The sequence below is a fragment of the Borostomias antarcticus genome (assembly GCF_949987555.1).
Source record: "Borostomias antarcticus genome assembly, chromosome: 12".
Taxonomy (NCBI): Eukaryota; Metazoa; Chordata; class Actinopteri; order Stomiiformes; family Stomiidae; genus Borostomias; species Borostomias antarcticus.
Window position 1 is genome coordinate 7,729,988 of NC_140245.1, and position 25,098 is coordinate 7,755,085.

Consider the following 25,098-nt stretch of genomic DNA (forward strand, 5'->3'; position numbering starts at 1 on the left):
AGCGGGAGAAAGACAGGAGTGGAGAAGAAAGGAAAGGAAAGGAGAGGGGTAGGTAGGAGAGGGGTAGGTAGGAAAAGGCGCAGGTAGCAGGAAGACGGAACTCCTGAGTCGACCAGATGTTACTGACCGAAAGAAAACAATAACTCACTAACCATAGAAGAAGTGAAGGTGAGTGAAGGGTAAGACATGAGGTTAAACAAAGAAGGTATGGCCAGAGAGAGAGAGAGAGAGAGAGAGAGAGAGAGAGAGAGAGAGAGTGTTCACACGACGGAGGAGGAGAAAATGTCAGAAACGTTCCGCTGGTTGAGAGAGCTGCAGAGGGGCAGGAAGTAACGTGGCCTGGCCCGGATCGGCACAGCGCGGATCGGTCTGGTCTGACCGGGCTAAGGGCGGCTGAGCGTCACTCAGACCGAGTCAGCGCTTCATCTCTACGCCCTCTTGCTCTCTCTGCGAACTGTTGCTCAACCGAGCTCCTTGTGACAGAGACGGTAGGCTGCCAAACCCTCCAGGACCATGTGTCCCCCAGCTGCTGCTGCTGCTGCCTCCTCCCATTGAACAGAAAGGCCCCAACAGATACGGCTGACAAGTAGAATAGGACTCCATATTCCATGGGACCATGTCGGAAACACAAAACCACAAATCCCAGTGTGCACCTCTCTCAGTATCTAATGGCTGACTCTCACGCAGAATTCCAAGTCACAGAAGACCGTGGTTCTAGGGTTTGAGAGTTCCCTCGGCAGGCCTCAGAACCTACTGTTTGATGGAACCCAACATCTTACTGCTGCCCGGCAGCCATGCTGGCCGTCTACAAATGTAAAATGTGGTTTTCAGATGTTTTATTGGTGTTGTTGTCTTTAAGCGTTGCAGTCCAATGATATTATCCTTATCTGACAGGCTTTGCGGTATACACATGCATTTCTGACACAGATTGATTAGATATTTCTCTCACTGGAAATCTGTTGCATCACTACGAAAACAACAAAATCCTGTCTATTTCAACAAAATGATCACACACAATGTATTCACCTTATATTTATATGATAGATGTTACAAATACTGAACAGGTGGCCTACATTTTTATTTATTAACAGGTACCAGATCACAGAAATCCAAATGTTACGTGAAAGGATATGTTACTTTTTTTTCTTTCTGAAGATGGACAGACACAATGTTCCATAAGAATTTTACCTTTTGTTTTATCTTTGAACAGAAACACACTGTAATAGTACACTATTTTCGGCTGCTAATGTTTATACAACATGTTTGTACAACAACAGCAGTGCATATGTACGTTGTATTCATTTTGGCTAAAGGCTGCTATAGTCCTGTTTTAACACAGCTAAAAACTGCCACAAACTTACAGTTTAGATGTAAAAAATAAAAAAAAAAAAGACAAAAAAAAAGAAGCTGGATACCAAAGTTCACTTGTCAGTAACCTTGTTGAAAATATGTAGCTTAAAGTGAAACATACAGTATGCCAATTTAGTTTCACTTCATATGAAGATTGTTGAGTGAGATTTCATAACCTTTGTGTGGGTGGGTTGCCATTTAGAAAATATTGATCAGATCGCATTATTTAACGTCTTACTAGGTCCTGTAGACCCACGTTGCATCCAGCTTGTCAACTTGTGCTCTTACGATAGTACATTTCTAGTAATTGCGTTGCATACAGAAAGTGTCTCAAGTCTGCATTTGTGGATAGGTCTATATTTTGCTCTGCTACATCTCCTGTCTCTGTTCACATGGCATTTGGAGTATATGAGTTGTAACCAGTATGAGTGAGTGTGTGTGACTTGTTACAGTGTGTATGTTGATTCTCCCAGCACCCCTCAACTTTCTTCTACTGTATGCTTATGAAGTACAAATGGACTCCAACTGTTAGATGGTAGGATAAAAAAATAGATGATGGAAAAACAACCAAGATTTTTAGGGAGAAAGGGGTAGTTTGTACTGTCATTTTCATATTCCCTGTTTGCTCTGTATTTATGAATGTAGCAACCCATGGTTGCTGTATACTGTATATAATCTCCAACCTGTAGCACTTACAAAGTGAAACGTGTTTCTTTTGTTTACTGCTATGTATCCACAATAAGCTAGCCAGATTCTCTTGTTCCAAATAAACATGATCTTTCCTGCAGTCCCAGAGACAGTCTGTTCTGTAATAGTGTCTGTTCTGCATGACACTAACGCTGATGCTCTGAGATCCATGTGTGTTCTCTCCCATGTCAGTAAAAACACAGTTGAGAGAGAAGAGAGATGACATTTAAAACACAAAAGAGGAGTCTGTGTGTGTGTGTGAGAGAGAGAGAGAGAGGGAGAGAGAGATAGTTTGTGTGTGTGTGTGTGTATTGTGATCTTCCCTGTCTGATTGGAGCTGTGTGTGTGTCTGGGTTGCTGGGTGGACACGGCTGTAGCCGTGCTGAGGGGCCGTGCCCCACCAGACATCAAAGACGTCCCAAAACACAGACCCGGTCAGACCTCCCGACTCCACACACAGCTAAACACGGCTGGTGTAAAAAACCAAATGCCCCCGGGGCCTAATTTTGACACACTCTCTTCTTCTGATCACACTTGTCTTCAAAGGCTTCGGTCCTCGGCCGCTTCACAGAATTTGTGAAAAGCATGATGCAGTAAAAGTAACGCTGAGATTGAGAGAGAGTGACGGAGAGAGGGAGAGAGAGGGAGAGAGAAAGAGAGGGCTTCTCCCTGAGGAGAGGAACAGAGGGGAAGTTCATTTGGGCTGGAGCCTCTTACACGTCTCTCTCTCTCTCTCTCCATGCATAGAAAATGCATGACATGCTCTGAAGAAGGAGAATTTTAAATCACATTTAGACTTTCAAGGGAAAGTCCAGGGCTAGGGTGTGAGGGCCTGTGTGTGTGTGTGTGTGTGTGTGTGTGTGTGTGTGTGTGTGTGTGTGTGTGCGCACGCACATGTGATGGGCAGTTAAAACAGGAGGGGGGCAGAACTGGTAAGCCCTACTGCTTTAAGGCTTCAAGGTGTAGAGACAATTTTCCCTTTGATCTGTTTCATCCTCAGCAGCAACGACTATTGTCTAGAGACTGGACCAGTTTTGCACTTTATCTGAAAATCCATTGGAACAGTTGAGGTAACTATGACATATCACCAATAGATTGAAAGCATTCAGAATTCAGAACAGAATATCCTTTTACTGGTCAAATCTCTGGGGTGAATCAAAGTTTGAGAATGACATTTTGATAACCTTTCAATGAAGTCAGTCTGTTGTACAGTCTGTCTCGCTGCTTGTACCACAGCACCCCCTTGTGGTGATTCCTCATACCTATAGAGAGAGAGAGTGGAGAGTACCTGCCCACTACCTGCTAACTACTATGATAACATGACAATTTAAATACATTTGTAAATTACGCTTCACTCAATTCACCTATTTGTGTCTATATTTATATAAAATTTTTGTGTGACCTTTTGTGACGTTTGCTTTGGAAAACCTGTTTCCCAAACCAATAAAGACCTTTGAATTGAATTGGAGAGAGAGAGAGAGAGAGAGAGAGAGAGAGAGACCTTGGGAATGTTTGTTGTCCCCCATCGCAATCCATTTTCCCCATTGCCAGTACAACACTGCTTTGTACACACACAAAAATCAGTTCTACTCAGGGGCCCTTCTACTGTACTTTCCAAATCCACCAATTTTGGAGCTTCTTGCTTGTCTGGTCCTTGTTCTAACAGGATGTACCAGAGCCCACCACGAGGGTAGCCACAGTTTATTCCCCACCCATTGCCAAAACATATTGCTTCGTACACTATGAAAGGCAGAAAGCGGCCTTTACTCTCTAGAGGAATTGGCCTTTACTCAGACGCACGCCTTTTCTCATGATCAGAGGCCACCATCATAACCCATTCAGCCAAGCAGTCAGTCAAGAGGCGACCTGATCACTAATTGACTAACTGTTGTGTCTAGCTGGCTGACTGATTACATTTTAAGAAGCTATATTATTAACCCAGACGCAGTGGTGCTTGGCTGTTGAGGGATGTGAATGGGACGGTCAGGAAACAGCCAATGATTAGGCCATATCGTCTGACGCCAGCTGTGTCCAACCCAGCTGCTCCTCGCCGGCTACTGTATGATGCTGCTGCTGCACTGTGAGCAGCTGTTGTGCTCGATTTAACTTTCTAAATTGTTTTGGGTAAGTGACAATAAGATACCGATGATTGGAGGCGACAAATGTCACAAATATAGTGGTGGTGATTATTAGTAGAATAAACCCAACTCCTAAGTGTTTCCTGTTTGAACATGAAGGGCCGATACAGCATTGGTAGGGGACAATATGTTTACTGTGCACTTGTTTGGCTCGCTACTGCCCAAAGACATTTGTTCTGTTAAAATCTAAAAGAGAAAGAAAATAAAGTACAATTAACCCCGGCTGTGGAAAGAATTTCAATTGGTCACGCCGAATAACTTAAGAGGGAATACACAAACTCACATTAGTATGAGAGAGGACACACAAACTCACATTAGTATGAGAGGGGACACACAAACTCACATTAGTATGAGAGCCTCTCACATTGGATTTGCCGTGTCCTGAAATGCTCCAGAGACGGTGATAACAGTGCTTTGAACTACTGTGCTTCAGGCTCACTTACAGTACAGACCTCAGCCTCTCCATGGCGACAATGTTCAAATAGGAATGAAAAACAATGCTTAAAAGTACATTCAGTGTCATTTATTTTTCTGTAGCCAGAAAAATACAAAAAGGTAAAACAAAGAACATTCATTAACTGTTAAAGTGTATTTCATCATGCTTACACATGTACAGTACATCTTGATCTGAATACAAACGCTCTGAATTGAACATATTGCCACAATATATTTACAAAAATAATATTAAAACTGCAGTCATTTAAACATGGCTTTCGTAACATTCATAAAAATAAAGCTTTCTCTGGCACTTTTCCCAAAAACCCGACAATTTATTTACAGTGAAACACAGAGATGAGTTCTGTTAGAGTTGCATGCTCTGGACACAGCAGGAGCATAGTAGTGAGACGCCATTTTGGTTTTGCATGGTTTTGGTAACGGCGGGTTTCAGAGACAACTACTGTCCTAGTGCATATTGCGGTCAAAAGAAATGTCTCTCACTTGGGATTACTAGCAATGAGTACAAAATAAAAGCAATATCCCCAAATGTCTCTTTCTCTGTTTTGTCCCTCCATAGCATATTACACAAAAGATTAACTTCCCTCACCCTCCTGTCCAAACAAAGTAACCATATACACTTGACATTTCTCCATAGGGGTTAAATGACAACCGGCCTTCATCACTGAGGATGATGGTGGCTATTGTTCGGTGATGAGGGCGGGGCATGAACAAGGCACAAATGAGTCAGTATTGGTGACATGCCCAAAAAAATGGGTGTGGCTGATGACTACTTGCAACAACACTCGTCTTAAAACGAGCCATAATCACATTCCACACGGTAGTTTTTAGTTTTAACACCAAATCAAAGAGTTGTGGAGCTCTAGGTTCAATATACTGTGTTGCACACATAGCTAACCAGAATGAGTCAAACTCACTTTACAACAGGGACAAAGGAGATGTGATGGCATCTTGCGGTCTGGGAGGCGAACCTCTTTAGATGTGACGCTACGGGGAGTGACTAAGCATGGCTGACACTCGACAGAGCAGCATCACACAGGAAATCCAACCCAGACATAGCCCTCATACATACAAACACCCATCCAGACTGGGCCTGCTCGAAACTAGAGTGCAGGTTCAAGTCTGTGTGTGTGTGTGTCCGTGTGTGTGTCATCAAAAGAAAATCAATTCCGTTCCAGACAGACAACAGCTGATCCTCCAGTGTAGGAGCTCCCCCTCTTGGTTGCGGTTGGTCCGTACAGTCCTTTGGTTCCCAGCTGTGGTGCGTCAGTAGCAGGTCTCTGAGGCCCTCCGGTCCCCCCCCCCCCCCCCACCCCACCCGCCCCCACCCCACCCCCCCCAGGGCCTAGAGCCCAGCCCTGGAGGTGTGTGGGACTGGGACAGCCTTGAACCTCCGTGGCCCCCCCCTGCCTCCTCTCACTCCAGCAGGCACTCCTCCTCTCTGCAGGCATCTGGACAGGATAGAGGAGGGGGGGGGGGGGGGGGGCATCGATATGATGAAGCCCTTCTGCGGTTTTATGAGTTACGCCCAAAAATCTCTGGATTTAACATCCTTTCATCTCTTATCAGAGAAGGTGATAGGTCCAGCTCATCACATTTATAATGCATGAGCAGACTGAAAGAAAGAAAGCATTTCCCCCCACAGAGCACACCATGCTCAAGACCGTATTTTATAGTTCACACTTATGTGGGCAGATGCAGGTAAAATGTGACTATTAGTATTGAAGCACTGGATAAACACACATTACACCCAGGCTGAACGTTGACTACTAAATAAGGTTCTTACAAGCAACATACAGAGGCTGCGTTCCGAATCGCATACATCCATACTATATAGTATGCCAAAATAGAATGTAGTATGTCCCAATACATAGTATGCCACATGCAGTATGGCAAAAATACCAGGATGTACTATTACATCCGGTCGTATTTTGCAGTATGCAAGCCAGCAGACTTTTCTGGCTAATCTGATCCACAATCCTGTGCGTAGCGGAAATTACATCACATGTGCGAGTCGCGCCATAACGAATCCCAGCTGTGGACGAACGCCGCTTTACGGACTGCGACGGATGTGGTCATGTCATGACGAGGCAGTATGTCCCAATTGAATGTGTACTGCGGGCAAAGTACGTACTTTTTAGGGACAGCTGTAGTACGTAGTGGTAGTAAAAAGTAGAAGTATGCGATTCGAAACGCAGCCAGAGACTGCTCCCAGGCAATTAGGGTTAGATTGGGGTGGGGGGGGTCTGCTAATTCATTTGAATCAGCAGGAGTTTAAAGTGTTAGTGAAGGACACACCTTGATCCCGACACGACACACACACACACCCATCCACACCAAGTCTTCAAATGTGCCCGGTGATCAGAACTATGGCCACGTTGTGCAAACTCCAAGCCCACGTCTCCATAATCCATAACGGAGGACCCTGATCTGACCCACTGGGCACATTTTCAGACCTGGACAGGGCATCCAGCATGGCTCACAGGCACGGGCGGGTGACGGCTAGCCAGTGACGGAGTGGCGCTCGTGTGTGTCCTACCTGGGGGCGGGTGACAGGGCAAGGTGGGGGCCGGGGGCTCCAGGAGAGAGGGAGAGAGGAGAGGGGAGGTGTTAGGAGCTCTGAGCGTCTATACCTGCCGGGCTGAGCACCAGGGCCTGCAGGATGTCCGACAGGGAGATGATGCCCTCGATGCTGGAGCGCTCGTCCACCACCACCAGCCGATGGACCTGAGGGACGGACACGGACACACAGACAGACGATAGAGAGGGCATTCTTATATACACGTACACACGAATATGACGTGGTGAGATCACACATGCAAGTGTTTGCCAGTGTGTGTGTGTGTGTGTGTGTGTCTTTGAGTAGTTGCTCACCTCTGCTTTGACTATCCTGTCCACAATGGTCTCCAATGTTTCCAGCTTATGGCATTTCATGACTCCCTCAAAGTACTGTGAGCGATGTTTGAGAGCCTGGGTCACAGTGATGTCCAGGTTGTTGTAGGTCTTCTCCGCAGCTAGGTTCTACACACACACACACACACACACACACACACAACACACAACACACACCTCATTGAACTTCAACATGACTACAGAGCATCTTAAGAGGAATATCAACCGTTTCCCCACAATTCATACGCTAAACAATCACCATCATTTCAACTGAAATGTCATGCTAAGAATATAGACCGTAAACACTTACTATGACATCAAATTTGGAGTATATATCCACCACCTTCCCTGTAAAGAAACACAGAAAAGGTTTGTCTCTCGAAACTCATATCAGAGACAAAAGATCCACGGGGCGGGGCATATCGTTGCCGTGACAACCATCAATCGGATCATTCAGGCCCTACCGGACACGTCGACAACGGGCAGGGCGGAGACGCGCCTCTCCACGAAGATGTTGAGGGCCTTGATGATGGGCGTGTCGGGGTGGATGAAGGCGATGTTGCTGTAGGTGCCGATGCCCAGCTCCCCCAGGGTCTGTTTCATGAAGGCCGGCCGGGGCATCTCACACACCTGGGGGGGACGCGGAGCAACAACGTTGGCACGGGTACGACGGACGGCGAGATGGTGACACGGCGCCGTTGCGAATACGAAGAAAGGAAGTTAGGATAGATTAGATCTCTCATTAGGTCCCTTTGCTCTATTGTAATTGTGCCGATGAAGTGTGTTTTCGATTTCAGTTAACCTTCCTATATCTCGCCACTAGAGGGCGCTTCACAAGTGAAACGCTGTGTCACTCCAACAGGCATTTGTGGATATATTCATCCACCATAAAACCACTGTCTTCATACATTATACACAGAACCCTGCAACAATAGACAGGCAGGTGCGGTTCCTGACTTACAAAGAGCTGGAGGAACTTGAGGATCCGCTTGTGTGTGAGGATGTAAAGTGCGTTCCCCGTCACTGGGTCAATGACGGGAAGACGATGAATCTTGTTTTTGATTAGGGAGTAGACGGCGTCAAATATGCTACGGAGGCAATAGAGGATCAAATGCAAAACAAAGGCACAGCTGTTTAAAATGATTCCACTCCAAAGTATAGTACACACACACAGTCATATGTACAGAATACATTCACTGGTATAAAATATTCATTGGAACATCTACTGTATTTATGCTTGTTCTTCATAGTAGATGTATGTACCTTGCATCTGGTGAGATGTTCACTAAAGGCTTAAAGGTCTCCTGCAAGTATACCTCTAGGAAGGAGAAAATGTGAATATTAGAGATCCTAAGTATCACAGACATGGGATTTCTTTTATGTGAGTTGGATATCATCATAATGATGCAACAGACCTCTCCACGTCTCAAGCTTGTGTTCCTCTAGTTCATAGATTTGCACCTGAAAACAATGAATAATTCATTAATGCCAACATGAAGAACTAAAATCCCTCAGAGCTGAAATTCCCCTGAATGGAAAATAAATAAACTTTCTTCAGGTCAGACGTACCATCGGAGACTTGTAGTATCTGTGTAGTATGATGATGAAGTCTGTGATGGTCAGCATTCCTGGAATGAGACGTCCAGTCAGGCAGTGTGTGGGAGCAAAGAAGCACTGGATAGGCCTAGACATAACAGCATATGGATAGGCCTAGACACAACAGTAGCCTTACAGGACCTCGAGGGTCTTTTCATTAACCACAGTGACACACACGGTGCACGTGTGAGTGGCGACACAGCGCACACATGCTTTCTTCACGGGTCGCTGATGGAATTTGTCCTCTGCGTTTTCCCATCCAAGCTGCCCTCCTCCAGGTGGACGGGGCAGCCAGGAACAGTGGGCAGCCCCGTCAGTGGCGCCCGGGGACCAAGTCCAAGTGCTCAGTCCAAGTCCTGGTCAGGGACAGACAGGACTGAAGAGCATCTGTTGTTCTGCATGTGTTTCGTATTGGATTCTTTAGGGGGAAACCCTTGCGAACATGAGAACATGCAAACTCTACACAGAAAGGCCTGGGAGATACCCCACCTAAGTACCTTACAACCCTGGGGAGAACATCCCCAGTGCCGACATCGTCAAGCGGGAATCGAACCCAGGACCGTATTGCTGTGAGGCGACAGTGCAAAGTACTGCGCCACCATGCCGCGGTAGACCTAGACATAAGTGTGTGAATAGGCCTAGACAACAGTATGTGGATAGGCCTAGACACAACAGTATGTGGATAGGCCTAGACACAACAGTATGTGGATAGGCCTAGACACAACAGTATGTGGATAGGCCTAGACACAACAGCATATGTGAGAAGAACAGCAGGCTCTCACATCTCGTCCGGTTCTCTTCTACCAGACTGATCACTCTGTCATTCCTGACGCTCAATGAGATCACCCAAGGACTGGTCACTCGCTCATGTCATGGTCAATGAAACAAATCACTGGAAACCCCTGATAACTTGAATCTTTAAAGGTCTTTAATAGGGTTATCGCTACTCGTCATTGCAGGCCAACTCACAACAATCACTACTACTATAAATGGCAGTGGACAAATGTTACCCGACCTCCATGAGTGAAGTCGAGCCAGACAATATCAAGTGGCTATATTTACACTACAGTCATTTAGCAGACTCGTATCTTGTGCGATTTCTTCAGGACAACAGCCCTGTGTCCCTGTGACATTAGCGTAGCGCACACTGCGGGGAAGGCAGGGAAACCTGTAACCACCTCACAAGGGCCTGAATCAGGCGCTCCACCACTTACCCACGAAGCACTGCTTCTCCGTGTCCCACAGCGGAGCGGCACGGACCCCGTTGGCCACCAAGGCGAAGAACGCCTTCTTCACCTGCGAGAGACCGAGTAATGGAGCGAGCCCAGACAGAGGTCAGCGGAGTCCGCGGTTGAACGTCCACACATGAAAGAGTTAAAGATTACTCTTTAACCGTTTCACGGCAATTTCACAACCGCCTCAAAAGACACGGCAAAAATACTATTGCTTTTCTCATGGAACATTAACCAACGTCGTTAAGGCTGAGAATGCACCGCATTATGATAAGAGCGCCGTCGTACTGGGCTTGAACCTCACGAACCCTGTTTGACTAACAAATGCTATAACAACGGACCAAAATGGGTTAGAGAAGGCTTGCCTGAGTTATTTGATATTTGTTTGTTTTGTGTGTGTGTGTGTGTGTGTGTGTGTTGTCATAGCGGTGGAGCAGGGCTTCCTTACTTGCAGTGCCGTGTCAAAAACCACCAGCTTGGAGCTGGTGGGAACGATGTCGTAGCACTTGTGGGACTTCATAAAGCGCATGTAAATATCACTCTCTGGCTCTACAGCAGCTGGGGAAGAGGACGGACAGACAGACGGGATTTAGAGAAGGGAAGAGTTACTGCATATGGACGGAGCCACACTTTTTTTCTTTCTTATGATCAGTCCTTCCAATGATCAGCACCTCACAAGAGCGCCTTGGTGTGCGATACCTTTTTGTTGTGTAAGGGAAGAGTGCAAAACGACCCTTATGCAGAGAGAGAGGGGTGGAGGCTATTATGGAGAGACGCTACAGGATACTCTGCGATCTAAGAGCTTCTGCAACCATTACGAGACCACTTAAGAGCTTCCTGAAAACACCAAAGGCTAGGCGACCAGTACACTGCATTAAAAAATAAAAGCATAAATAGGGCCTACGTGGCATCATAAATAATATGATATGCATATTCATAGAGAAAGCAAGTTATGTATTTGCTACTCATTTGTTGCATGCACCACGGTAGGCTACATAAACCTACATAACTGTTTTTTTTCACCTCTGTTTCATCTTTGATCAGCAATCAAGATGCGTTGCGCGATCTGACTTCACATCGTAATATAGGCTAGGCTATCCCTACTGAGACAATTAGATCACCTACAAGGGAATCCCTCTCTAATGCGCTGAGTGCAGTGAAACAGCCGAGGTTAGAATCATTGCGACGTAGCCTATAACGTTACATTGAATGAAAACATGTTATACTGATAGGCCTCTGTCCCATTAAAATAAACTGATAGGCTGCAATTGAGCGTTCTTCATCGCTTCATCATAGGCTACTTCTCCGCGGAAATGCAGCGAAACGTTCGTGACACATCTATGCAGGTAATAGCACACTTACCATCATCGTCTAGTTCAAGTTTCTCCAGCATGCCTTCGAATAAACCGTAGACCTACGAGAAAAATGAGAGGTAGCAATCAAAGGAGGGCAGCAAGTCTTCAAACTGAGCGATTGACACCGGACGCGCGCTGTCAACCCCACAACTCCTTTCATCAAAGTTCAGCGCTCGACACTTTCCTCGATGGCATACTGATAGTTCTAGCGCAAAACCCTAAACGCGATGTTTGTTTTCAAGGATAGGAGATGTGCGATTATGCAAGCGAAGGCTACTTGATTGAACTTCCTATGTGAACAAAACGTAGTATGTTTGGGACCTTGGGGCTGTCGTGTGCCAACCAGTCTGTAACTTTATCTGTGGATTATTATTAGACGAGGCTACACACACCCCTTAAATCTGAAAGTGGAATCGCCCGTTCCATTTGCTGCAGTCAAGCCTGACTGGTCTACTACTCAGTCCTGCAGAGGACAATGGACTACCGCGATATAAGAAGTAGACGTCTTATATTTATTTAATGAGGCGACATATGTCCCCAAAAGACTGTTTTCAGTCAATTAATTTTCTAATGATTCGGTCATCAAAACCACCATGCAAAAGGCACTAGATAGCAGCATAGGACACACCCTCCATGCAGAGGGGCAGCTCTTAACCATATTAGGAAATCCCTTTTGTTGCCTAGCAGCAAGAAACTATCTAAACAGTTAATTTAATGGTCCGAATAGAGACAAATACCACTTTCTACATGACAGGGAAGCCAAACAAACGCAAAACAGCGCAGGGAACAATCTGCACAAACATGTTGTGCTCAATGATTCAGTGCAATAGATACAGGCAAAGGCTGTGAAGTCACAATAACATGCAAACATAACATTTGCCCCCGACCCCTTAACGGCCCAACCCCCCAGCCTGGATGCTGCCAGGCATGCTGGGAGTCGGGAGCTGAGTCATCCTCTGCACAGAGAAGCCGTGTCTATGATTAGTCGTCTCCCCCGGCTCCTCGTTCGCGGCCGTCCACTGCAGCAGAACGAGAAAGCCCTGATGACTCTCCTCTGGGATGCCCAGCTCTGCGCCGGAGTCACCCTACCCCCCCTGTAGTGGTGACACAGCACCTTCTCCAGCCAAAACCGCTCCCATGCCCTCACAAATCTATTTCGCCGCGTCGACAAGGCGGGCAAAGATCCCGCCCTGCTGCTCTGCCACAGGAAGAGCGCCCCGGCGGTCGCCCGTAAATCCTAGACGGGGGTGTATTTAATTAACTCGCTCACACACGAAAACGCATCTCTCTGATCAGTACGAGAGCCCCAAGTGTGTGTGTGTGTGAGTGTGTGTGTGTGTGTGAGTGTTTGTGTGGAGGAGTAGAGGGAGAAGGTAGAGAAAGCAAAAAAGAGTGACAGCAAGAGAGAAAGAGAGGGCGTGGCTGTAAAGAGCGGAGGGATAGGCCACTATGTGTACCAATTAAAATAAAACCAGTACTGCAGGCAGAGCCCTTCCTTGCATCAGCTACAGCAGAGAGGGGGAGAGAGAGGGAGGGAGAAAGAAAGAGAGAGAGAGAGAGATAAATGAGTCACAGCAATCAGTGGGTGTTAGTATCAACAAAAGAATGAAAGGCGGTGATGAAATATTGATTTACACTTCCTGGGCGGAGTCTCCTATACCGTACCGTAGCTCAAACAGACAGGCCCGGGCAGAACGGAAAGCTTTCAGCATAACGCGATACTCCAATCATGAATCAATGCGTCTTCCCAACAGGCAGCGGTGATACAGTATTACCAAGACCGAACTAATCTGGCTGTTATCGACTTGTGGTGGTTGGACTCAGGAGCTGAGCGCAATCTCAGCCCGGGAGAACCTCTGCCCAGCCCAGTCCATGATATTTAAGCAGGCGTGTGTTGTGACTGTGTGTTGTGACTTCAACATTAGACTGGTCACGCCTGCAGACACGTTGTCTGCAGAATGGATTAATTTTGTATTATTTTGTGTATTTACTGTACATTTGTATGAAGCCCTGATTGTGCCCTTCTGTTGTTGTTACTGTAACAATTTTCCTCTGGAGATCAATAAAGTATCCATCTACTGTATCTATCTACTGTATCTATCTGTCTGTCTGTCTGTCTGTCTATCTATCTATCTATCTATCTATCTATCTATCTATCTATCTATCTATCTATCTATCTATCTATCTATCTATCTATCTATCTATCTATCTATCTGCCTTAGGTCCAACAGATTCATCGTGTACTGAGGCTTTTATGCCATGTCTTGGAGTGCTGTTCTTCTGGAGGTAATTTCTAAGAAATACACTTATGACCTTGAGGAAGAAATCATCTCATGACTTATTCATGGAACATAAGGGCTTTGTCAGACCGCCGCGCGCACACACACACACGCACACACACACACACACACACACACGCAGACACACACACACACACACACACACTAGTACTCACTTGTGGTGAGGTAGTGTTGGGCTGGGGGCTGGAGGAGGGGATGGGGGGCTTGGCGGCGGGCAGGCTGAGGCGCTGTCCCGGGTCCGGGGGGGAGGAGAGCGAGCGCGTGCGCACACGGCCGTCCGGGCGCTCCCCGGCGCCGCCGTGCTGGGCCTCCACGGGGAACTGGGGCTGGCTGGCAGCCTGGGTGGGCGTGGTGGGGGACGAGGACAGGACGCCACCTGCAGGAAGACGGGAGGGTTTAGCGTTGGCGGCTGACAAGACAGGAGGGACAGAGAAATGCATTTCTAAACCTGAATACTGAGGAGGAGCCAATGGTAGCGTGCGATACTACTGAGCCAATGACAGACGGCGATGGGGGGGGGAGTCTAGCAGAGCTTCTGGGATCTCAAAACCTCTCAACAGGTGACTGAAACAGAGAAAGTCCTCCATCATAACTGGCCCCTTTGTCCTAATTCTACTGTATATCCTTACTGTACATCCACACAACACTCTGGTACTGTACTGTCCCTGTATCGCAGCGGTGGAGTGAACCGCCCACTGACATCAGGACAGCAGAGTCGCTGCCCATCTTTTGCCGCAGGCTCAAAACTCACCTCCTCAAGAAGTACTACCAGGAGAGCACCTATTGTATCTTTAGTTTGCTATTCTTCACTTTGCCTTCAGCACTAGATTATGCCATCACTTGTTGTGTCAACTTGTTGTCATTTGTCACTGTATCACTTGTTTTAGAAAGGCGATGAACTTGTGTGTTCTGGAAAGTAGTAGTACACTGACTTTGCCTACGTTAAATGCAATTATTGTAAGTTGCTTTGGTTAAAAGCATCAGCTAAATGACTGTAATGTAATGTAATATAATCCCTGGTGAGGTGGTCACATGGTTTTTAATGTTAAAACAACAATACTGACGGACCAGCAGTCACAGTCACGCTGCAGAATGCTACAGGATCGCACTGGACAGCTGCCTGGAGGCCACGGGGGTGTCGGGAGGCGGGGTCATATGACAAGGCCTCACATGCCCCTGAGCGTCAGGCGTGAAGACGTCAGCGCAGGTTGACGCGTGACCCTCACGCACTGATCCCCCCCCCCCTGCTCGCATATCTCCGAGGCCGCGCGCCTGGGTGACGGGGACAGAACGTCTCGCGTTTCAGAGGGCTACACCGCCCCCCCCCCCCCACCACCACGCGGGACCCCGCTCGGCTCGGCTCGTCCTCTTCGACCCTCGGCGCGTTCCGGCGCGCGCTCGGTTCACTCTGAAAGCTACTACAGAATGTTGTCGTGCAGGGGAACCGCGACCGCAAGTGTAGTGTTACGCACACACCCGGTTCCGTGCTGTCAAAGTCGGGCCGAGTCAACCCCCCGCGCGGACCCCCTCCCCCCACACACAGGCGCGCACGCGCAGAGACACACACACGTCGACCCTGTCCAGCATTCCCCGCTATCTCCTGACATTTAGCTGGCTATTACCAGGCCTCTTCCACCGCTTCACGTCCGGCGCGTTGGCCTATTTTAGCCCTGCCGTTATGGCACATTCCACAGGACGAGATAGCACACCCCGGTGACAGGGGACGGCCCCCCCCCCCTCCGCGCGCCGTCACCGACCAGTTGAACGCCAGCCTCCGCAGGGAGGGAGGGCGGGAGGGGCGGGGCTTCCACTTTAATGTTGCTGCTCCGATGATAGATTAGTGAACTCCCTGCCTCGTGAGGCCGCCCTGTTCTCTGAGCGATGTGGCCGCGTCGGGACGCTCTCACGAGGCCGGCGGACATCGCCCTCGCGAACGTCCGCCGCGACACGATTAACGTCATGATTGTGAGTGCTGACGAGCGTGAGCTCGCGGACAGAGGGGGATCGGGCCGGCGTTCCCCTACGAACTCACAAAGACAAAGTTCTCAAGGGCACCAGTGTGTCTGATAGGACAGCGGCCTTCCCTGAGGGGCTGATAGGGGGAGGTCATCTGAGGGGCTGATAGGGCGTGTCACCCGCCATGGCCGTGTCACCCGGGATAGTTTACGCCCCGGGGGTCGGAGGACACACTGCCACCGCTATCTCTGCTCAGCCTGACGTTATGCGTGTGTGTGTGTGTGTGTTTTCTGTGTGTCTGTGTTGGAGAGACAGAGCATGTGTACGTGTGGTTGGGGGGGCGGGAGAGAGAGAGAGAGAGGGGGGGGGGTGAGAGAGAGAGGGAGGGGGTGGGAGAGAGAGAAAGAGAGAGAGAGAGGGGGTGGGAGGGAGAGAGAGAGAGAGAGAGAGGGGGTGAGAGAGAGAGGGAGGGGGTGGGAGAGAGAGAGAGAGAGAGAGAGGGGGGGGGTGAGAGAGAGAGAGGGGGGTGTGAGAGAGAGAGGGGGTGAGAGAGAGAGAGGGGGGTGGGAGAGAGAGAGAGGGGGGGTGGGAGAGAGAGAGAGGGGGGGGGGGAGAGAGAGAGAGGGGTGTGAGAGAGAGAGAGGGGGGTGGGAGAGAGAGAGAGAAGGGGGGTGAGAGAGAGAAAGGGAGGGGGTGGGAGAGAGAGAGAGAGAGAGAGAGCCATCCATGATGACAGAGCCCTGGGCCGGGCTCCCGCCCAAACCTACCCCCCTCCATCCCCCCAACCCAGGTGGTCCGGAGGACAGGACATTACCGGAGAGACATGACAGGACAGGACATTACCGGAGAGACATGGCAACTCGGTCTGACGCCTGTCAGCCGACTCGTCCTGCTCCTTTCGCTTCTTGCTCCTCCTCAGGCTTCCGAACCTCTTCATGGAGAGCAGTGGGTTGTGGGTTCAAGTCCCAGTCTGACCATGACCGTCTGGGTCAATGTGGGACAGTCGCAGCTGAACCATGTTGTGGGAAGCAGTGAATGTGAGAGGAGTCGTACGGGTTGGGGAGGCACTGAAGGTGCGAACCAAGAGCTGTTCTAATTCACTGAATATCTCTCTGCGACTTGTCCCTGGTTACTGAGTCTGTTCCTCTGGATGGCTTTGGTCCTTTCCCTGGATGACGAATACCTTTTTTGATCTGAATCTGGTCAGAAAAGAGAGTGCTCTTTTGGTGAACAGATGTCTGCTCTCTTTTCCATAAAGACGTTCTTCCCTCATTGGGAGAGAGAGAGAGAAAGAGAGAGAGAGAGAGAGGGGTGGGAGAGAGAGAGAGAGAGAGAGAGAGAGAGAGAGAGAGAGAAAGAGAAACAGTGCGCCTTTTATAAATCTGTGGCATTCAGCATCAAGAGCTGATGTAAAAGCCGCTGGCAACTAAGCCTCAAAATATTGGCGTAATAATAGTATCTTGTTGAGGGACTTTACAAAGGGGGGATTTCCCATGAACTGTAATTAAAGAGGATCCGCTGCCTACTTCACATCAATTATGTCTCTGAGCGTTTCAAATTAGAGGTTCGATGTAACACCGCAGCGTCCGCCAGCGTCTAGCGTAGGAGGAGGAATCCCACCAACACTGAAATAAAACCGCCGGTTACCGTGGAAGAGAGACTGATGCCTTGCCAGATGAATCGACCGGTAACCGCCGGCTAACGTTACCGTACACCGACGTGATGGGCGGGCCGGCACTCAGGAGGTGTCATCGCGCCATGCCCCCCTTTTAACGACAAAGGGCGCCGTGCCACACATTGAGCTACAGTAAGCCCACCATGATGACAGAGCCCTGGGCCGGGCCCGCCTCCAAACCCCCCACTCATCCCCCCTATCCCAGGTGGTCCGGGGTCAGGCCAGGTCTAAATCAGGAGCTGTGAAGTTCATCGAGTGTCACTCGAAGGCCAGACGCGGGGCGTTCTCTCTGCCGCAGTCCCTGTCACTCTCTGTGGACGGACGGTCCCTTCGTCCCGCTGGCTTCTCCAATAAAGTTTAGCGTATCGAAATAGAACAGTGACTCCGCAGGGAGCGTGGCGATGTGGGCCAGTAATAAAGACATTAGATTAACACTCCGTTCTGGTCGCACGGCAATAAACCATGTATTTATATCGAAAATAATGCGTGCTCTAACCGTAGTTCATACTTGGCGTTGTCGAAAGGCGCGTTTTTTTAATCGGTATATATCGTTTATTGTGTAAATCTCACTGTTTATTTCATTATTTTAATTTTATTTTTGCTTCTCTCACAATTCTAACTTTCATCCTTGAATGTGCCAACTCATCTATGTATTCACACAGAGAAGCTCCCCACTGCACTCGCAAATGTGACTGTACATACTGTACATGTCGACCTGCGCTTTGTTGGTCACAGGCCCACGTCTATACCATACCATACCATACCCCTTTATTTATAGAGCACATTTAAAAACAATGGCCACTGCTCAACTCTACACATTCTTTCCACCTGGGCAATTGTCCTTGATGAGGAAGGATGCTTTGCACGCCCGACCAAGGGCCCAGTGACTGACTATGAGGGCTGAGGATCTTAAAGTCAGCAGTAAAAACACTCAACACCCTTCAAACGGGGTCTGCTGACAAACCAGCACTAAATGAGTTACCACGCTATTCTATTTTGACTCACTCTGCACACATTACAAAGCAGATGAGGTCAGGCTCAATTTCCTTACTCGTTCGACGATGTACGCTTCACGCTTTTCAGCCTCACTCAACCTCAGTCACACCTCATTCAATTGATTCCTTGTGTTGACTCAAGAGTGAGTATTTGCAGGTCTGTTGTCGTCTGGTTGGTTGGCATTTTTCTGTGATTAACTGCTCCATTGATAACATTGACCTGAAGGCAAAAAACCCCTGTCCTTTCCAGGCTACTGAGATTGTTGGCCAACAGACATGCAACTAGAAGTACAGTACTTCTAGTACAGCCGCAACAGTGTAACTTTTACAGACTATACAGTCACAGTAGGACCTACAGTAAGACAGACCCTATATAGACTCAAACTAAACAATTACGTATATTCAGTTGGTCTCACTAGAACGGGTCAGTGAGACCAGTAGTCACAGCGCCCGGTGAAATCAGGACGCCTAACAGACAGACGGTGGACAGCAGAATGGATCACACGGAGAGACATGACAGGGCAGGACATTACCGGAGAGACATGACAGGACAGGACATTACCGGAAAGACATGACAGGACAGGACATTACCGGAGAGACACGGCGACTCGGTCTGACGCCTGCCGGCCGACTCGTCCTGCTCCTTTCGCTTCTTGCTCCTCCTCAGGCTTCCGAACCTCTTCATGGAGAGCAGTGGGTTGTGGGTTCAAGTCCCAGTCTGACCATGACCGTCTGGGTCAATGTGGGACAGTCGCAGCAGAGCTAGTCCAGCTGAGCCATGTTGTGGGAAGCAGTGAATGTGAGAGGAGTCGTACGGTAAAGGAGGCTGATCTGGGTTGGGGAGGCACTGAAGGCGCGAACCAAGAGCTGTTTTAATTCACTGAATCTCTCTGCGACTTGTCCCTGGTTACTGAGTCCGTTCCGGATGGCTTTGGTCCTTTCCCTGGATGACGAATACCTTTTTTGATCTGAATCCGGTCAGAAAAGAGAGAGTGTTCAACGTTGACTATTCTTCTGGCCAGAAGTGCCTTCCCTCATTCAGACACTGTGTTTCTCCATAGCTGTATCCCTAGTACTCCTCTGGACGGATTGTATGAGCTGCTATGGAGGCGGTGCATAAAAGGTTCAGGCTTGGCTGGTCCAAAATCCCGGGGAAGATACGGAGTGCACGGAAGCTGGAAATTCCACACGTCCTATGTGAGAGTTCTCTCTCACGAGTGATGGAAAGAAGAAAAAAAAAAAACCAGGACGCCTCGCGTCTCTCTCGTTCCACACGCCTCTCTCTCTCTCTCTCTCTCTCTCTCTTTCTCTCTCTCAGCGGAGTTGCTCAGAGCTCTGGCGTCAGGTGCAGCTGTGGGTGGCGTCTCTTTAATATAGCACGCATGTCGGTAGGCTCTAAAAGGAGGACAGTCTGGGAGGGCCCCGTTCCCCATTGGCTGAGCCTCTGCATCGCCCCGCCCCTTTCACCCCCCCCCCCCTCCCCTCCCCTCCCCCTGCCCCACACCCCTATTCCATCCTCTGACAAAGTACAATCAGCATTCACACATCATGTGCTGTATCACCCATCTTCACACACACACGCGCACACACACTCGCGCGCTCTTCTCACTCTTGTCTTCGCGCGCACATTTACACACTTCCGAGCTCGACTGTTCGCACCCGGCCTTCTGAAAGACGTCGACCCCCACATTGGGGGCGACGCCTCGGGCGGGGCGGCAGGCTGCAAATATAGTCGTAAAGGTTACGGGCCGCCGTGAGGTCATGTAGAGTACGGCACGAACCCGCCGGTCACTCGCGGTCCACTGTCGCTGTAACTCAGGGAGACTGACCTTTAAGAGTGCTGAGACCGGGCCGTCTCATGACAGAGTTGAGGGAGGGGGCGCACGGGGGGGATGGGGGGGCGGGCATCCAATGTTCTGTCATCTGATCAGACAGCGTCCACTCAATATACACGGACCTGCCCCCCCCCAAACCACCCCCCCAGCCCTCCCACGACCCAGCAGATGGCCCTAGTTAGCTTGAGACCATCGGCCGCTCCACCTCTCCACTAATACAGCCCCGATCAGCCCAAACAGGCCCGGCCTGTTTCATAGCACACATGACGCGAAATTGGCCATGGTCGAGTTTCCCCCGTGACACCACTGTCCTGTTTTAATGCTGGGAACATGGTGTTTTACATCCCCTGCAGGGTGACTGTGGGTTCAAAGTCTACGGTTTCCTTTGAAGGCGACGGTGAAGCGTACAGACCTTCTACTGTACTTCTGCTTCCGCCAGGCCTGTCGAATAACCAATAAACCCCCCCACCTCTCCCCCTCGCTGACATGCTTCTGCTGTTTTTCCCTTATATATTCATTTGTTCCTACTCTGCACCTCTCTCTCCGAATACTGCCTTCTAAGGGTGGTGCTCTGTGAACGAGAGGGCGAATGGCACATTTCTTTCTATTTACTATCCACACCTTGGGGAGGGGGGGGACTGGCTGCCTGTGTGAAGAGCCTGGTACTGTAAAAGTCTGGACAATTCCAGATAAGGCCATGAGAGAGTAGTGCAACGTGGTAGTGAGAGCCTGACAAGGTCCAGACTACGCGGAAAAGGCCTATTTGGAATAGGTGCGTACGACGCGACGTTCCGATCGTGTCCGAGGAGAACCGAGGAGCACGACGTCGACCGTGTATCTGGCTGGCTGACATCTCGGTCGGCTTGTGACAGTAAAATCGTCGCGCGTTGTGACAACATGGCGCCGAGTCTATCCTACTGCAGATGAGGAGAAGGGGGACGAGTTGACGCAGTATGTTCTGACTGAGCTGCAAGTGTTAGGACAGTCTGCACCATCACTAGACTCATCAGAAGGGATGAAACAGCAGGAAAATATCAGGGTATAGCACCCCCTTGTGGTGGTTGTGTGATACTCCAATCATACAGTATTATAGTACATGGCCTTGCATGAGAACTCATAAGGACATCCAGGTGTTTCATAATGAAAAGCGTTTGAGGAGAATGAGATACAGTAGGAGCATGATTACAGGCAGGAACAAAACAGTACTTAAACCGAAAACAAAACGCCAGAGACGCAAGATTAACTCCTCAAATCAAGTGACGGGCTGATAATAGCGACGACGTGCGTGCGTGCGTGCGTATATTGCAGAGAGCTGGAGCGCGGTGACCCAGAGCGAGGCCGGGAGGAAGCGGAGCTCGTCGACTCTCGGGTCCGGCCCCAGGGAGCCGGCTCCCGGCTGGCCCGGTTTCCACCGCCACCTGCCAAGCCGGCATCGGCGGAGCCACAGAGAAGAATGGGCGCTGCGCGAGCCAGGGAAAAATCACTCACCTTTTCCCTTCCTCCAACGTGCTCCCCTGCAAGGGTATTTCCATGATCGGCAGACTGGTTTTCATTACAGTACAGTGCAGTGCAATAGGTCATAATCAAACCCTCTGTTGCATTCTCCACCATAAAAGGTCCCGTTTTCCAGACGGAATCCGTTTGGTTTCGGTTCGCTCTAAATGACGCCTTCATAATGCCTTCTTCCTTCGGTCACACGCAACACAAATACACATTTTAATTCCAGTGAAATGACGTCTAATTATATGTCATAACAAATTATGCTGTCTGACCTAAAGAGGCCAACTCTGTAATTCAACCTGACAAGCTGGCTTTGGAGGCCGCAACCAGAGGCCAGAAACCCGTAAGCAAACAGCGTCCTCTTTGTTGATGTCTATATCCCATTCTCTTGTTTCGGGGGGGGAGCTGCTGACACTAATGAAAGGGTAAGTGAAGGAGGAGGAACATCTGTCTACAGTCCTCTAATAATCCTTCATCCTGATGAAGCTCTTGGCCATGTTGAGTAGGAGAGACTAAGTTGTGGGTTGCGTTACTGTTTACCAGAAACTACCTTACCTTTCCCAATCACCAATGAAAAATCCCACGGAGGAACTTTGTGTTTACGCGCACTCACAGACGATCATAGAGTGTTATGATTGGATCGAGCAGACCCCCTCTCTGTTTGTGCTGTCATTGGCATGGAGGTCCTAGTAGGTTTGAGTTTAGGATGGGGGACAGCATTGCCTCCTACAACCTCACCTGGGAACGCTCAAATCTATCAAAATAAGAACTCCCACCCTGCCTCTTGAAGAGGTCTACAAACAAAAATCTATTCCTACACAGTCATTTAGCAAGTGCACAACTGTGTCACGACCCAAGCTGCAGAAGAAGTGATATCGAACAACTTCCTGTTTCAGAGTTAAGCAAAAATGAATGCAGTCTACAGGAAACCACAGTCCCCTCATATAGATGAAAACCTTTGTGTCGGCTTTTTGTGCCGTGTTTGACTTAGCGTTTAAGCGTCGATAAAAATTAGGTGGGGGAGGGTACGGCAAATCAGCAGATAGATGCTTTGAGTAGCACATTACATCACAATAATGTTTGAGCGTGCTCAGTACAGAAGTTACTCTGGCTTATTTCTCCATATAAATCCTAGCATCACAGCAAGTGACCGCTATTTAGGCTACAGGCTAGCTAGCATTACAGTAAGCGACCACTATCCAAGCTGCAGGTGCCAGGTAGCCTGTGGCCAGGTAGACTCTCGCTTAGCGCCGAGATCGTTACTGTACCTTTTCTGCTTCGGGAGAAGAGCCTGATGCTAGCGGGGGCCGAGCTGGACGAGGAGCGGAAGATACCACTGAAGCTCAGCCGGCGGGGGGACTTGGGTGGAGAGTCCTGGTGGGAGGGGTAGGGGAAGAGGGTTTTGGGGGAGCCCGGGCTGGTCACTGAGTGGGCAGGGGCGGACACGGGAGCAGTCAAGGGACTGGAGGGCTGGCTGGCACCGGCAAGGCCCCTCCCAAACAGTCCTCTGGCAGGGCTGGCAGAGTAGCAGCAGACCTCTCCCTAAGAGAGAGGAGAGAGAGGGGGGGGGGGGTGGGGTCATTTCAACGCTCTCACACAAACACCTTGTTTGGGAGGGGCATGAGGGAGGGAGAGCAAGAGAGAGAGAGAGAGAGAGAGAGAGAGAGAGAGAGAGAAAGAAAGAGATATGACTTGCATATTGATACTAAATATGGAAATATGGCAGCGGCTTTAAAAAAACATTTATGAAAGAACCTGTCAGCGCGGTATGAAAATCCTCTTTGTCATGATGAAAGTCAAGATTCAAAAATATGCAAATTCAGACAAAAGAAGGCAAAACATTTCCAAGTGCTCTCGTCACTGGACAAGCTTTCTCGCAGGGAGGGGCGGCGTTGCTACGCATGCGTCGAAGTCCCTCCTTCATATCCTCCGATAGGCCGCGCTCACTGCCCGCCTGAAGCATCAGGCACCCAAAGGGCGCCAGTGGAGACGCTCGCTGAGGTAACGCTGATGACGTCACTACTGGCCCCAGCCAACAGAGCAGGGGGTGAAAAGAGGGTTCTCACCTGTGCCCCCCCCCCCCCCCCCAACCCCTCTCCGAGGACACCGTGTCCGCTGACATGACGGCCTGGCACGCACGCCCGCCTGCAATGACACACGGCGCTCGCCCAAACGCCCCGCCTCTTGGCGGCGGAGGAGGCCACCGAGCTGAAAACGTCGTCGGGGAGGTCAAACAGGTTCAGCGCTCGGCTTAATCGCTTCGATGCGGCTGCGCCATCCATCATCGTGGCTCCTTACTGTGTTACATGCGGAGGAGGCCATGTGGTTGATAATACTACAGTAACTAGGCCCAATGTCCTCAGTAGAGATAGTGCTCTGTAGCTACCAAAACAAGACAAGACGGAGGATAAGCCCCCTCTTATTGCCCCCCTGGGGAGGGATATGTGGCCGGCGCCCCCGGTACAGCTTCCCCGGTGAGACGACGCTGAGAACGTCATCACACGCTGATTATAGAGTATCCAGCAGTGATGTTTGTGGATGAAACATTCAAATGTAGCAGGTGAGTGTTTTGTTGACACGGTTTAGCCTAATGGGCCTTAATGACAACTCGAGTTAAAAAGTGCTTAGAGCTGTTTACTCAGGTCAAGGTAGCTTTATTTGTGCATGCATATAGATACAGAGTAAAACACTGTATTGTATTAAATACTTTGCTACTCAAGCTCTTTTGCGTTAGCACTAGATTACGCTCTTAGTCACTTGTTTTAGAAAGGAGAAGCACTTGCGAGTTCTGGCAAGTAGTAGTACACTGACTACCTATGTTAAATGCAATTATTGTAAGTCGCTTTGGATAAAGGCGTCTGCTAAATGACTGTAATTCAAATGAAGATCACATAAGGTAATCGGTCCTCGTAATCTCTCAGAAAAGAATGACACAATGGATCTCAATAACAGCTCTCTTCTTGGCTTTCTTACCAAGATGTTTTACGAGGCTTTTTGCTTCAGGCTGGCCATTGTCCACACACACACCCACACACACACAAACACACACACAAACACACACACGAACACAGGCACGCACACACACGCACACACACACTTTTTTCTGGACCAATCCAGTGACAAATTTCATG

At 49.2% G+C, this 25,098-nt stretch overlaps 1 protein-coding gene across 2 annotated transcripts; it reads right to left on the reverse strand.

The window, feature by feature from the left end:
- Nucleotides 1-7,241: 7,241 nt before the first annotated feature.
- LOC311316188 (5'-AMP-activated protein kinase subunit gamma-2-like) lies at nt 7,242-11,759 on the reverse strand (the record flags this gene model as incomplete). 2 transcript variants are annotated; one of them, XM_084446993.1, is made up of 11 exons in its annotated part: nt 11,714-11,759; nt 10,800-10,909; nt 10,334-10,415; nt 9,093-9,151; nt 8,939-8,984; nt 8,787-8,841; nt 8,485-8,611; nt 7,988-8,153; nt 7,834-7,871; nt 7,506-7,652; nt 7,242-7,358 (listed from the first exon to the last, which is right to left on the reverse strand). In XM_084446993.1, exons 1-11 carry the CDS (start codon nt 11,742-11,744, stop codon nt 7,242-7,244), a joined length of 978 nt encoding a protein of 325 aa, XP_084303119.1. In that variant the 5' UTR covers nt 11,745-11,759. The 2 variants fall into 2 exon arrangements, with proteins under 2 accessions (XP_084303119.1, XP_084303118.1); XM_084446992.1 differs by having other exon boundaries at nt 11,708-11,756.
- Between the last annotated feature and the right edge of the window lie 13,339 nt (nt 11,760-25,098).